The 15,281-nt window shown below is 33.6% G+C and overlaps 2 protein-coding genes across 3 annotated transcripts; both read right to left on the bottom strand.

The window, feature by feature from the left end:
* Positions 1–258: 258 nt before the first annotated feature.
* Positions 259–10,768, bottom strand: LOC123714557 (mitochondrial intermediate peptidase). Of its 2 annotated transcripts, none has more exons than XM_045668867.1 (13): positions 10,589–10,768; positions 10,114–10,249; positions 9,504–9,763; positions 9,032–9,283; positions 7,668–7,856; positions 6,696–6,834; positions 5,560–5,737; positions 4,802–4,965; positions 4,190–4,411; positions 3,493–3,606; positions 2,614–2,736; positions 1,935–2,117; positions 259–567 (listed from the first exon to the last, which is right to left on the bottom strand). In XM_045668867.1, exons 2-13 carry the CDS (start codon positions 10,237–10,239, stop codon positions 445–447), a joined length of 2,073 nt encoding a protein of 690 aa, XP_045524823.1. In that variant the 5' UTR covers positions 10,240–10,249; positions 10,589–10,768; the 3' UTR covers positions 259–444. The 2 variants fall into 2 exon arrangements, with proteins under 2 accessions (XP_045524823.1, XP_045524824.1); XM_045668868.1 differs by lacking the exon at positions 10,589–10,768 and adding an exon at positions 10,423–10,441.
* Positions 10,769–11,970: 1,202 nt separating this feature from the next.
* Positions 11,971–14,805, bottom strand: LOC123714594 (GPI mannosyltransferase 4). The gene is made up of 3 exons (XM_045668931.1): positions 14,417–14,805; positions 13,347–14,286; positions 11,971–13,264 (listed from the first exon to the last, which is right to left on the bottom strand). Exons 1-3 carry the CDS (start codon positions 14,580–14,582, stop codon positions 12,409–12,411), a joined length of 1,962 nt encoding a protein of 653 aa, XP_045524887.1. The 5' UTR covers positions 14,583–14,805; the 3' UTR covers positions 11,971–12,408.
* Positions 14,806–15,281: the final 476 nt, after the last annotated feature.

Consider the following 15,281-nt stretch of genomic DNA (forward strand, 5'->3'; position numbering starts at 1 on the left):
TTTTTATAAAAAATCTGATTTAATGGTGACTTAGAAGTGGCAGTTAATGTATTTTTTTACATGTATTAATTTAGATATTTTTTATTTACGATGGAACACGGTGTAATGGTTGCAGTTCTTTACAAACATTGTATAAAACAAAAACTTGGCAAATAAAAAGAGTGGTGCAGAGTTTATTGCCAGTTCTTTTCGGCCGTTCTACGCCCTTGAATTGGAAGCATTTAATATATATTTCTTATTTGACGTTCATAAGTGTACATTGTGTTACTTATATGAATAAATAATTTTGATTTATTATATTTTTTACGTGTACTTTTGAACATTAAAAAAAACCGATTGCCTGATCGTAGATTCATACTATAGCTACTTTATTGTGTATTTTATTAAATGGCTACACTACTTGCATTTCTGATGTTGAAAATTTTCTCATCAATCACAAATACCTTATTTGTCCATAACTTTAAAAACTGTATCGAGATGGTCCTTATGATAGTCCAGTTCGTCAGTGAGTGCGGTCGCGAGCGCACGTGGCGTCATTTCAGTACCGAGATAATCTCCTAATAGTACCTGAAAATATTTTATAAAAAAATCAATGGCGCTACAACTTTTTTAGGTCTGGGCCTCAGATTTCTGTATCTGTTTCATGATCATTTGTTAATCGAATAGGCAAGTAGGTGATCAGCCTTCTGTGCCTGACGCACGTCATCGACTTTTTGGGTCTAAGGCAAGCCGGTTTCCTCACAATGTTTTCCTTCACCATTCGAGCTAATGTTAAATGCGCACATAGAAAGAACATCTATTGGTGCAGACCCGGGGTCGAACCTACGACCTCAGGGATGAGAGTCGCACGCTGAAGCCAACCCAGCTCCACAGAAGAAAATACTTTATAGTGTCAACAAATATTCCGTAGAGCTACACACAAAACAGTTTTTTATCTGTTTCATTGATTCAAGGCTCCTTGTGTTCGAGACACACAGTGTCCACTTTTAGTCTAAAGGCTGATAGTGTCAAGATTTAGCGCTTTCAAATATAAGTTGTCATTATAGTGACAATTCTCTTTGGACAGTGGCCTTTGAGGCGTTGTTAAATGTTTAGGGGCTTGAGGCAAAATCCAACCAAATAACACCAAGCGAATTTGTTTGAAATTGGTCACGTGACCAAGCGTTAGCTAAAGTCATCCCCGTTCAAATTGTTTTAGCGATAGTGAGGGTCACGGATGTCGAAAGTGATTTTGAACACAAAAGTGTGGGATATTAAGTGTATATATAAGAATCCATGAGTATGTAAATGGGTGTGTGTGAATAAAACACTATGTATTTGAGGGTGTGGCTGAGAGTTGTTATAATCGTGCGCTGTCTGTGTTAGTTTCGTAACCAGAGTCATGCCTAAATATGAAATATCGAAATCCAAATCAGGTAGCATAAGTTCTATAAGTTTTCAAACTATATATATATATATATATATATATATGTCACCGTAAAATTATAAATACCGTCGAAAGATTGTGAATCTCAACATACTGCTTACAATTAAACGTATTATTATTCGGTAGATTGTAATCTATCGAAGTGAAACCGTCAAATTGTGAAACGGAACGCAACTCGCGCGCTGATTGGTTAAACGGCATATGCCCTGCGCCACCATATTTGTTTCAGCCGACCAATCAGCCTTCGGCCAGTTGACAATTTGCCAATAAGATAAGATTGTAATTTGACGGTTTCACCGAATATAATACGTTTAATTGTAAGCAGTACGTTGAGATTCACAATCTCGCGAAATAGATTACAAACTAACGGTATTTTAAATTTTACGGTGACATATATATATAGTTTGACTATCCCAGAATCCATAGATTGGGAGAATTTATTATAAAGCATTGGCACAAGACAGTGGGTTTTGGCGTAGTCATTAAATGTATATTAATTTTTGGATACCTTCGGCTCGACAGCCCCTCCATGTCTCAACACAGCGTGTCTCAGTCGATCACCAGCACTGCGATTGAGCGGACGTGCGTCAAAGTTCTGTCGCCACACACTCCAAGCTAGCGCCCGGGATATTAAATACGAGTAGTACTTTGCCCCGTATCCTATTAAATGGCTGAAGCGGTGTTGCCATGCCTGAAAATATATTATTTTGTAAATATTATACGCGCTACTAAGTTGGTCATTTTTTTCTAAATATTAAGAAATCGTAAACCCGCCTTTTGTATCAATCTAAAAAGTATGATTTATATATTATACATTTCAAAATATCAATTCGAGATTGGACTTGAGATAAGGATGAAATACGAGCCCTAATCCAGAGATATATTCCCGCATTACTATTTCAACTTCAAGTTTCCTTACTTGATAATTTACATTATACTTTTGCAGAAAACATATTATTGTGTTATCTGCCCACTGTCCACCGTACAACGTATTATAACCTATAAAACATGTTTAAATAAGATTTTTAAGACACTTTTTGAAGTCCACTGAAGTATTTCCGAACCAATTAGTGTCCTTCAAAAAAAAGCGTACCAATACTTAAATGTCTGGGATTATACGTGCATATTATATTATATATATCATACTTAACAGAGCTGCCTGTTCCAGAACCATAAAAAATTCTAACCGTATTATCAACATATGGCAAGCCATAATACTGTTTCTGTGCGCTTTGTAGTACTTCGGTAGTTGACTGCTGGTGGGACGCGTTTGCACCGTGGTATAGCTGGTCTAAGACTGAGTAAAATACCTGGAAATAAAATACTTATTAAAAATACTACAACTTGAGATTTTTAATTTTTTAACAATTATTCTTTAATATTTTATCCAACACAAATATGCACTATTTACAATATTCTAACCTACATAGTAATAATAATATTATTAAAAAAATAACATTGGACTTTAGTTTTAAATTAGCCAAAATATGGATATTCTCAACACATATATATCTGAATTCAGTTGAAATTTAAAGTTTAAAAAAAATCAACGGCGCTACAACCTTTTTAGGTCTGGGCCTCAGATTACTGTATCTGTTTTATTATCATTTGTTAATCGAATAGGCAAGTAGGTGATCAGCCTTCTGTGCCTGACGCACGCCGTCGACTTTTTGGATCTAAGGCAAGCCGGTTTCCTCACGATGTTTTCCTTCACCGTTCGAGCGAATGTTAAATGCGCACATAGAAAGTAAGTCCATTGGTGCACAGCCAGGGATCGAACCTAAAACCTCAGGTATGAGAGTTGCACGCTGAAGCCACAAGGCCAACACTGCTCTAACATATAAATACATTTAAAAAACGGTTAAAGGACTGATTTTTTAACACACCTTACGCAGAGATGACATGACATGTAAGCATTCAAACACATTACACCCTCTCACTCACACACACACTAGTCGCGAAATGCTATTTTGAAAAATAATACAATTTTAAAATTGTAATTGAAAAACAGAATTAGTTATGGAATTAACAAAGAAGTTTGTTATTGAAGAGCTGGGAGTACTGACCTGTAGTTGCATCTCGCTAGCGCCAAAAAGATATTTTGATGCACAGAGCCGTTGCAACATGTCTTCAGGCATAGGCTCTTGAGTTTGAAAGTGACGTGCGAAACGACGGACCACCTAATTATTTATTAAATTTTATATTATAAAAACTTTGGTTGGTAGTTCATTCATAAATTTGGTGACAAAGTTAAAGTTTTTTTTCTCTATATAACACTGGGCAAACGGGCAGGAGGCTGATGTTAAGTGACACCGCCAAATGCCCATGGACACTTTGCCAGAGGGCTCGCATGTGCGTTCCACATTTAACTCAATTTAGCGATGACATGGTTTAAATTAGTAAATTTAATAAATTAATTTTATATCCCCCCCGTCATTACATAATACGTGGGGCCCTTTTTAAATATTTTATGTCTGTTATTTTTGTAATTCATATTACATTGTTTTTATTTTGTCTTTATGTTTGTAAATAATAAAGTATGACTAATATTTAGTGTTGCTATACTCAAATTAATTTAGCGCCCTCAGAGTAGGGTTTTTGTTTCAACGTTCGATCTAATTTCGGAAATAAACTTGAAAATTCATAACTACCGTCTTTTTTGTACGTCATATTATTTTAGTGACAATTATGATAATGGACGTCATAAAATTCCTACACGGTATATATGAAACTACCCTCATTTTTAATAAATCTAAAATATACCTGCGGACTTGAAGCGAAATACTCGTTCAAAACACTTGGCAATTCAGCTAAATCTGTAGCGCACCTGGTACCAGCCACGTGCTGATGGGGCGCTCTACCGAGCATTGAGTGTAACGCGTGGCCCGCTTCGTGGAACAAATTATCCACAGAACCTGCGCTCAACAACGCAGGCCCGCCTCTATGGCCGCCGCTCAGTGACAGCATTATCACCACTATTGGGTTCTAGAATTAAGTAACCAGGAGCTGAATCACTTGGAGCTATGACGCTGGAGAACGTTTGAAATGAGGATCACGTATAGCTTGATTATGATTGGTCAAACCCTAGTTCCTTTTTTTTTATAGAACAAAGCAGGAGGCTCACAGACGTTAAGTGATGAACCCACGGACACTCAAGTCGCACGAGTGCGTTGCCGGCCTTTTAATAATTGGTATGTCTTGAAGAAACTGACCTTGCGTGACATGACACACGTCTTTTCATAAAAAAATGCGTCTCACGATGTCCCTTCCCGCGTATTTATTAGGTAGCCAACAGGATAAACAAATTCAAATAAATAAAAAAGAAAATCAATGCCCACACTATAATAGATGGTGTTAAAACTCTTAAATATTTACCTGATAAGTTCCATCGGGCAGCAATTTCCCACCCTGTATAGTAAAGTGGCAGTCCTGGTGTGGTTTCCCCGCTCTTTCATACAGATCGCAATATATGTGACCCAATAGACCTTCAGTCTCGTGAACCACGGCCAATTTGTATACATCCGGTGCCCATGACTCTCCTTATAGAAAACATTATTAAATTAAAACTTCTTTAAGGGATATTTAAAGGCATTTAAGACTTGTACCCAGTAAAACCCCACCAACACTCTCTTAAGATAAGATGAGATTCTTGATGAATGTCAAAAAAAAAACCCTATGTTATGGATATCTTTTTTAATTCCTTTAATTAAAATCCCAGAAAAGACACGGCACCAGTCTTGTCATAACAGTAAAATTATCCAGTTTCGCGCGATAAATGGTGTTTATATAGGAACATTTTAGATTGTCAATTTGAGTATAAATCTACTTTCAAGAACTGTCAAACAAATAATAGCGCTCAAGACGAGATTGTGGATTGAGATACGAATTGGAATATGGACCACAATCTCGTAGACTTTAAAAATATTATTAAGTTTTTTCAATAAGTTAAAACATTAATCGAGACTTTTGAGATTATATAAAACAAAAATAGGAAGCTATTAAAAGTATTTTTAAGTGACATAGAACATAAAGCATAATTGACGTTTGTCACGTCACGTCAAATAGTCATATTTCCATAGACTAGTTTAGCAATATTGACAATTTATCAAAAAATAGGTGCATATATAAAATACCTGGCAACATTTCTTCCGATTTTAAACTAATTCCATACAACTCTTGACATAGCATGTTCAGCCCTTCCATACATCCTCCCAACGAGAAATACGGACTGAAATCTGTGTTCGCTACGTTTAGAAGCTGCGTTTTGGCTTTGTGTGTGAAGTATGGCGTATCCCAACACATTAGTCCCTTCTGAAATGTTTATTTTTATTATGGAAGAGAGGCTCATTATCACTCAGGGATAGTGATTAGAATCATAAATGCCATTAAAAAAACTAATGCTCTTGGCTTAAAAGTTTTTGGGTAAATCAATCAGTGGGGCTACCTTTTTTAGGTCTGGGCCTCAGATTTCAGGATCTGTTTCATGATCATTTATCAATATAAAAGGCAAACAGGTGATCAGCCTCCTGTGCCTGACACACGCCGTCGACTTTTTAGACGATGTTTTCCTTTAGCGTTTCAGTTTTTCAATTAGCGTTTTTATAAAAAAAAAAGTCCTTTGGTGTACAGCAGGGTTCGAACCTAATACCTCAAGAATGTGGGTCAAACGCTGAAGCCACTACCTAGATAGTAAGCCTACAAACCATCCCGATGATGAATAATCTGCAGTCGGTAATAAATTATAATTAATTAGGGTTTCAGAATCTCAGCGCTGGGTCCAACTACCATATATCAAAATCATATATATCTTTTAATTTGCGGTCCTGGTCTCCGAATTTTACCCTCAAAATGTAATTATTTATAAGAAATAAAACTCGATTTTTCTATTGCGAAATAATTATATAACAGAACTGTATTACCGTCAAATACGTTGACAAGTCATAAACAGAAGAGGATTGTTAGGTTTAAGAAAGTAATATTTATTTATACACCAAGAATTAAAAAAAGGACACAATTGACAAACTAGAATCAATGTGTCCCTCATTATAGGTCCGGACGCAAACCTTGCTTATAAGTGTATTTAATAAGTTTAGACAGAAAAAAATTTGAGCGAATTGTCCATATATCGTATTCAGAGATGTTTAATGGTATACCTGTCAATGTTGTGTACACCTATTATTAGATTGCATGCTAGAATAAAACCCAATATTGTTAATTAGAAAATGTATACATGTAATCTGTTGGTGTTCCTTAATAAATAAATAAATACCTGGTATGGGGATTCCTGCCTCTTCATCTTGGCCATAGCTTCAAAGTCCACATTGGCCCTATCATGGAGGTTATCGGAGAGTATATCTAAGAACTCCCGAACATTTGTCGAAGTCTCCATTGTACTCGCTTTAATTGCTCTGTAATTTTTAAACCGATTTTTATTTTATTTTTATTCAGACACTTGCAAAGATATGTTATAGAAAGGATATACACGTGTGAAAATGACATGAGAACTTCAAGGAGCAGCGCTAACTAGATCGATGCAAACAACTCCCGAGGGGACGCTTTGTATTGAAAATTGTATCAATCATAAAGGAATATAACAAGGGAAAGGAAATTAATAATAATAGTAACTGTTGTAGCGATTGTTGGTGTGGCAACACATCGTGGCTGTTTTATCAAACATTGAGATTTTTTAAATTTTGTATTTAATGAAAACAAATGTTTATCAAATAAACAGTCATCATTTTGTGAAAAACATTCGTAATAAATAATCATTATGTCATATTTAGTTCCTGTCGTAATGCTATATTATGCAAACAACGTGACGGCTCACAACTTTTTTCATAATGGGAAAGTAAATGGGTCTAAGGTAATAAGGCATGTTGGTTTTCGCGATGTTTTTCTTCACTGTATGAGCCAGTGTAGAAACACATAAAAAGATAAGTTCACCGCCGTGATTTAGAGCAACAAGCTCACAATAATGAGGAATAAGACTCGCATCTATATAATACTGCTCCAAATAAGTGTCCCACATCGAATTAGTGTGAAGAATGAATATTTAAAAAAAAGAAGACTCAGAAGAGTCGTCGCCTTAATAGTCATTAAGTCCTATTTCACATTATAATCTTTTTGTTTATTAGAGTATAATATTTAATTAAATTCTCAATAAGGACAATTTGTACTAAATATGGAAAACTGTACGACTCATAGCGATACTAACACAATTGACCTATTGGGATATAATTACCTATCCGCATAGCTCTGAAAGCCGCATAGCTGTGCAAGCCGATGTCTGGCCTGTAGAGTAGCACTGAGCAGGCGCTCCTGTCTTATATCTGGAGCTAAATACAGACGATAGGCGGCTTCTCTTGCTGCTGCCTCTTCGCATTCAGCATACACACCACTTACTATGATATCGTCGCCTTCAGTACTGAAACTAATAATGTATTCTTGAAGTAACTGCAAATTATTTAAAGGCACTCACGGTATCACTTAACATCGGGTGAGCCTCCTATGTATTGACTTCGCATTGCTGTATCTGTTTGTTATACTCTTATTAGGAATATGCTCAGCCTTTGGAGCATACGTCTATCCATTATAAGGCCTTAATATAACTTTTATAAAAGCTTCAAACCCATATTCGTAGCTTTACTTAGTTCATTCAATATGTTGCTATAAAGATTATATACAGGGCCATAGACACTAGTCTTTACGACAGATATCTATTGTGAGCAACTGCCAACTATGTAGGAAAAGCTAGCTGCTTAACAACCAAGGCAGGTCAATTGCTCTAGGCCACTGCTGCTTCACGATAACGCTAGACCACACACTGCATAAGAGACTATTACCAAATTAGTAGAGATTCAATTGGAATGTCTAAGACATTCATCGTAGCATTTTTTTCGAAATTTGTATAAAGTCTTGCAAGGTAAAAATAGAACTCTGTTGGGGAAGTCGAAACCGCCTTCAAAGATTTTATTGATTGGTTTTTTTCGTAAAGGGACCAATGAACTACCTATAAGATGGCAAAAGTGAGTTAAGTGCAATGATACATACATTGATTAATTAAATGTATTCTATTTTTAAAAATTCTACTTTTTGTTTCTCCCATTACGCCAATTTCATATGTTCCTAATATAATAGTAATATAGTCCTACCCTTTGGTGTGTCAAAGATCAATGGAACAATATATGATAGGGAAGAAGAGAATAGATAAAATAAAGACATCATTGAGAATAACTAAGGTAGAAGATGTCACAATGAAAATAAATAAACTTATGTGGAAATCGGCAGGGTAAGAGGAATAGAAAAGTAGAGCAAAACAGTGGTGAAAAAAGTATTAACTGGTCCCCAAGTTACAAAAAATGCAAAAGAGGAAAGCAATTTAGAATATGGATAGAGCATATTAAGAAAAGAGCAGGTGGCACATTACAGAGTGAGGTCTTTTCCAAAGAGCACACAGATATCAAGAAAGAAGTATATAATAGAAATATAAATGTAAAGCTTCTGAAATAAAAGGCAAAAAATTTTTATCATATATTTTTTCCTCAGATTTCTATGTTTTTTCTTCACCATTTGACCGAAATACCTCTACAAATTAATACTACTTACAATTGTCTTACATTCTGTGGCACAATTGATCTAGGAACTCTTCGGGGTTTTGCTCCACCAGCCATGAACTGTTGTCCAGTTTGCAAAATCAAATCATTCAAAGCTACAACTTCACGTCTTGCATTCTCTTCTAATTGTATACCACTTTGTTCAAAGTCAAATAAAAATAATTCTGCTAGGTGTTTATCACCTGATGTACCAGTTTGTACTGAATTTTTTAAAGCTTCATATAAGCCTTTATGTGTATTTAATCTGTAAATTTTATATTATTCTTTATACATTATACATAACTTAATAATAAATGCAATAATAATAATTTAAAAAGTTCTTAACAATAACATATAGACACTTCTTAGATTATCAATAGATTAGCTTTCAAATACTTGGTTTGATACAATTTCAATAAACAAATAACATTTTAATTGACATTTTTCAAATAATTAAGACTAAAACAGACATAACTAAGACTTACTTTTCAACAACACCACTGACACTAATACATGCGTCTTCTGCTGCACTAGCAAAATGTGGTTGTGGATGAGCTATTCGAACAAACTCTGCAAGATCTGCTACTTTGCACAGAGTATCAGACAACTCATCAAATATCTCCACCATAGGCCTTGTGGGATTTGATGTAGCCTCCTCTATTAACCTGTCTGTGGCTGTTATAGCCTGCTCTTTTAATGTGTGGAATCCTTCAAAACTTGTTAGTTCCGGTTTATTAAAAAGGCCCTAGAACAAATAAGATTTACACCAATTTTGCTGTAAACATAACATTCAGTAATGACTAATATTTTATATTATTTCAGTTCTGAGCTTTAATAGATTCTGTATATAAGGGATTCAAAATTGGAACACTCACAAAATTCAATACATCCACATACCTCTATTTGTACTTCTGCCCACAACTTTGCCATAAGTGTTATATTTTTTCTACTAATGACATTAAAAAATATTTTTAAAAAACACCTAAACCAACCTCATGATTTTCACTATGTCATTTTTGTGTAAAGCAAGTCACCAGACGAAAACTAGCTTTAATTAATCAAGAAGAAAGGTAATTAGTAACTCAAATTACTCACAGTTCTCTCTTTCAAGGAGTCAAATATAGGTCTGTGAGTAGGCCTTGTATTAAAAGCAGTGGCTAACGGTGACCAAGTACTGACACCGCGCCGACTTGCTCTCCAAATTGGCTTTATTAGCTTCATGATATTGGACCTAGAATATTTAGTATCTGATTAAAATCTTTACGCCATTGTGATAAATTTGTTACGAATCGTGGTAACCAACAAATCAATTTTCTAGAATCCCAAAAAATATCCTCAACATTGTGAAATATAATAATGGATATATGTTATTTTTTTTTAAATTAACCAAAAATTAACCCTTACAGTTTTAAACTAAAGGATCTTTTTGTTAAAAAATAATAGGTACATTTTTAGGAAAAAATGTAAAGGTTAGCTAAACGAGGAACGAACCGTTGTTTTCTAATCTGAGTGTAATTGTGTAAAAGGTTGTTTACTTTAGATTTTCAAAAACAATCATAATTATACTAACCCTTTATAGAAAAAATCAATCAATATCTAGGTTATTGTTGATAAATATATTTATAGCTAATATCTTATTGCTCAACTTATAAGAATATTATGAATTCTGAAATCATAAATGAAATTCAATTTTCAAACATTTCTTGCTTGTTTATTACTTTCTTAGCCTACAAAATCTGTACTCTTCACTCTCGAATCACAGACTAGGATTTATAAAGACTCAACAGTCAAGACCATACAAATAAAACTTTGACAGATTGGAGAGATTTGCCTTCTAAGCAACAAACGCCTTATAACTTGCTCCTGTATAATGGAGGGCCCAGCAGTGGCTAAGATGGAAAACTTGTAGAAGGGCTTTTCGGATTTGCGTCGGAATAACTTTGTTTGAAGTTTTTTTTAGAATAGGAGACAGGAAGGGGGCTTACCTAATACCTAAATGTTAAGTAATACCTCCGCTAATGCCAGAGGGCTCATGAGTCCATTGCTAGCTTTTAATTAATTTTGAACCTTTAACTGATTCCACATTGTGGTGGTGCTTTGCAATTACTGCCTTAAATAACGCTCAGTTGTGGAACGTTAAGGGGATACGGACATATTCTGTAATTAATTAATAATTTCGTATTTTACTTCGACGTCCGACGATGACATTCAGTCAGGTCATGCGAGTATTAATACTGGTAGGGCCTTCTATGTGTCAGCCTACGAACTTTTTACCCGATCGAATACAAGCTGTTGTTTGTAGTATTTTTATGGCTAAACGGTTTATACAATTGCAAACTCCAATTTTGAAGATCGTTGAACCCTCGTATTCGAGTTCCACTTATCATAGGAACGGCGTAGTCCGTACGTAGTAGTTCAGATTCTATACATTTGTCATTTTGGTCTCGTCACATCTAACTCAATCGAGAGTGGTGCTCTATAGTCTCTTGTTTAAAGATTTATGACAGTTAACTACCTTAATAGGAATATAGTTTCCACCGAGTGGATATATCATAGAGTGAGTTTTTATATGGCGGGTATGTTCAAAAATTCGAATAGATTAGCTTAAGACTTTCAACAATTCAATTCTGGTAGAATTAAAAGTGTATATTTATTATTGTTTTTAATAAAATAGACAGTAAATTAGATAAGCGTTTATTGTAAATACAGTGATATTGATTGGTTTAGGATCTAAATAAAAATACTTACAAAGTATTTTATTAGTGTTTAACTGAATATGAGGCATTTCCATTTAGCATAATTTAATGCCCAATTATTGTTTGCGTTTAACCATTATAGGTTTTTTTTTCTGTTTTGATTTTGTATTCTTTTTATAACAGCAAATTTCAAAAAACAAACATTACTAATGATTTAACATGAGATTCAAATTAAAAAATCTTTTACAGTCTTATTATTATTAGTCACTAATAAAGAAAATAACTTATACACTAGGTACTTATATACTATTATAGTGGCCATGTCATGTAAATAATTATAATTAAAGCTACTTTAATAAGCCCACATTGCCTTTTAAAGTTAATTCTGAAATGCTTAAATTATTAAGACATCCAAAGTATTCACAGCTGTAAAATTGTATTATGTTATATATAAGCCGAGATAAAAGTACAACATGAACCTTCATTTTCTTATCTGAGTTTTACAAGAAGTAAAAGATTGTAATAAAATAAATATTGATTTCATATTTTACAGAAAAAACATACAAATATTAGATTCAAGTATGTGTATAAAAATATTAAATGTTTATGACTGTATTTGTTTAAAAAAAATATGGCAAACATATTTGAACTGGATGGACTCTGTAAATATTGAATAAACTAAACCAAAAATTAATTAAAGTGTATATGTCTCATTTACCTTAACATGAAATACTTTTAAGCAAAACTGATTTACAAAGCATGAGATTCTATCCAACAAAGTTAGATCAGTTTGAGCATTGTTACTTATAATTTTACTACCTTTAACACAACTTTTATCATCTTTACTAGGAAAATTAGGAAATGCTTCAGTACAAAAATGAGGATAGTAAGAACGGTGTTCTAATAAATTTATGTATTGGTATTTACTAGCTTCCCTGAATAATTTTTTTTCTAGAGAGCATGGCGATACTACATACAGTTTGTATTTTTTCTTATATTTATGATAGCGCATTTCTGCATTTGTTAAAACTTCATCAACATTCATGAATAGTTGATCCATTAGTAATGAACCATATTTATGAATAAAGGTTGATGGAGCAATTGTAAAACTATGTTTTGTTGTTCTATCCTTCCAAATTTTTGTAGTGCTTTCTAGTTGAAGAAGATAGGTAGGAATGCTATAACTATGTGTAGTAATTACATGCATGTGAGAACCATAGCTGCCATTGTTTTCATAATGAAGATCATTAATAAACGGATAAATACCACCTTGATGGATGAAACCAAAAAATATAGCAAAAATAATATTTAAGCCATACCATACAATTATAAGTAACTTCTTTAATGTCTTTAAATCCATGTCATCTACCTCACATATATGGATACTGTTACCATATAAATATACTAGAGGCACTAGTATGGGAATGATAAAACGGGCTTCTTGGTGAGGAAATAAGGAGAGCACAGCTAAAGGTGTAATTGCTGATAATAGCATTAGTCCCCTAATACTTTGTATTTTAGGCATTTTAGTGTATTGTCCCTTGACAAACCTGCAATTCACAGAGAAAAACATGAATTCATTGCAATAAACCTTTTAAAAAATCTTCTATAAAACAGTATTTAAAAAATTACCTGTATGTATTAAGTATAACTGCACATCCAGCTAGGAACCCCAAAACATTAAAAAGGATGGGCACATTCACAGCCAAGTGGAGCCAACGGGGATGAATTCCATGTTTAGTTAGTTTTCTTACATCCATGTTATATCTTAAGAAGTTAAGAGGTGTCACAACCCAGTTACTCCAAGTTATTTGAAGAGATTCAATATCAGCTAATGTCAGGTAGCCATAGTAGGCGGAATCAACAAGGATACACAACAAGACCATTGGTATACCACAAACAACTAACATAAATATTCTGGCATGAAAATCAGCAAACCCTACTATCTTGGAACCAATTCCTCTATGTAACCAAAAGAATATAGGTATTAGAGCAAATCCTATGAATGTAGGACGATTAAATATTCCTATCACAACCAAAGAGGCCAAGCTTAAAACATTGTTTAAAGAATGCTGAGGTAAATGTGTTTGCATTTTATATATTTTCACTCTCTCCATAGGTGTAACAGCATGTTTGTATTTTTCTTGTAAATATTCTTGGTGATAAATGACATTGTCTGACTTTAGCATACAGTCTCCTACTAAATAAAGTAGAATGGAAAAAAATAACATTTCAAATGTATTTGAAAAACTTCTGCAACAATATATGAGTACAACATAAGAACTTGCAAATATTTTCAAACGGTTTCTGAAATTCTGACCATACATTATACAGAGTTTGTAAAGACAATAATCATTAATGAATGAGAGAAGACATATAAAAAGTCTAGGTATGACGAGTAAGAAGTATGGTGAACGCAAGTCGATTTTGAAGTAGTGTTTTATAAAGGGATTAAGAAACCTTATAATGAAAAGTGGTGGGCCTAAAATAAGTTTTGGTATAAAGATATTACGTATTGGGAATTTTGGATCGAATTCCCACGTTCTTGCAACATCTACATCAAATATATCACCTGAAAAAGAATTAATATTTTATAATTGTTGATTATAGCAAGACTATATGTTTCTATACCGCAGATTTAACGAATATGTCAAAGATAATTAAATATGTTACAATATTTTTAAAATATATTGATGACTTACCGGCAATGACTTCAACGTTTTGAAAGTATTCATCTGGGTGAATGTATCCTGTTTGAGGTAGTAGCGTTAATGCAAATCTAAGAGTAACTAGGACCCAATACGAGAACGGCAGAGGCACCGTGTTCTTAAATTTTATAGATTTAAGTATATTTCCTTTCAGAAACATTTTTCTATATTTATTTGATTTTTCAGTTATATATTATGTGGATGTAGACATATTAAGCACCGTTTTTTGAAACACCACAACTACAACCTTATAACTTCATATCTGCTGAACTTCAAACATAGGTATTCATTGAATTATGTTTATTTCGCAAGTGTTATGCGTGCTCTTTTTCCTTTATTCGCTTTTTAAATTTAGACTCCGCCTCGGCTCCATCAATTTTTGAATTTCGATTTAACGAAAAGTCATTTCTTTGAAGTTTGACAGCCGAATCCGGACAGTTACGTTTATAGTTACGTGCGGTTCTGACTATGATCTATCAATATGCAACAGTCACATGCTTGATCTTCCGTCAAGAAGCAGGCAAACGCCCTTTATTATTAACAAAAAAAACATCTATAAAAGCAGTACAGTTAATAGTTACCTACAAAGACCCTATATAGTTTTCTACTATAACTAGCAATTACTATGCAATGTAAAATGAAAAGAATAATTTTACATAAAACGTTTAGATAAATAAATTTAAATCAACAGCGCAAGTTAGTGTGTTTGTTTCGATGATTCAGATATTAGTTAGATTCGAATTGATCATAATTTAGTCAATAAATTATAAATAATAAATTCATGACGTTGAGCTCTTGGATTACGTACTAGGTTTTTTTAAAAGAATAAAGGAGGTCATCTTGATATGCTTTATTAGTA

Source organism: Pieris brassicae, chromosome 9 (assembly GCF_905147105.1).
Source record: "Pieris brassicae chromosome 9, ilPieBrab1.1, whole genome shotgun sequence".
NCBI lineage: Eukaryota > Metazoa > Arthropoda > Insecta > Lepidoptera > Pieridae > Pieris > Pieris brassicae.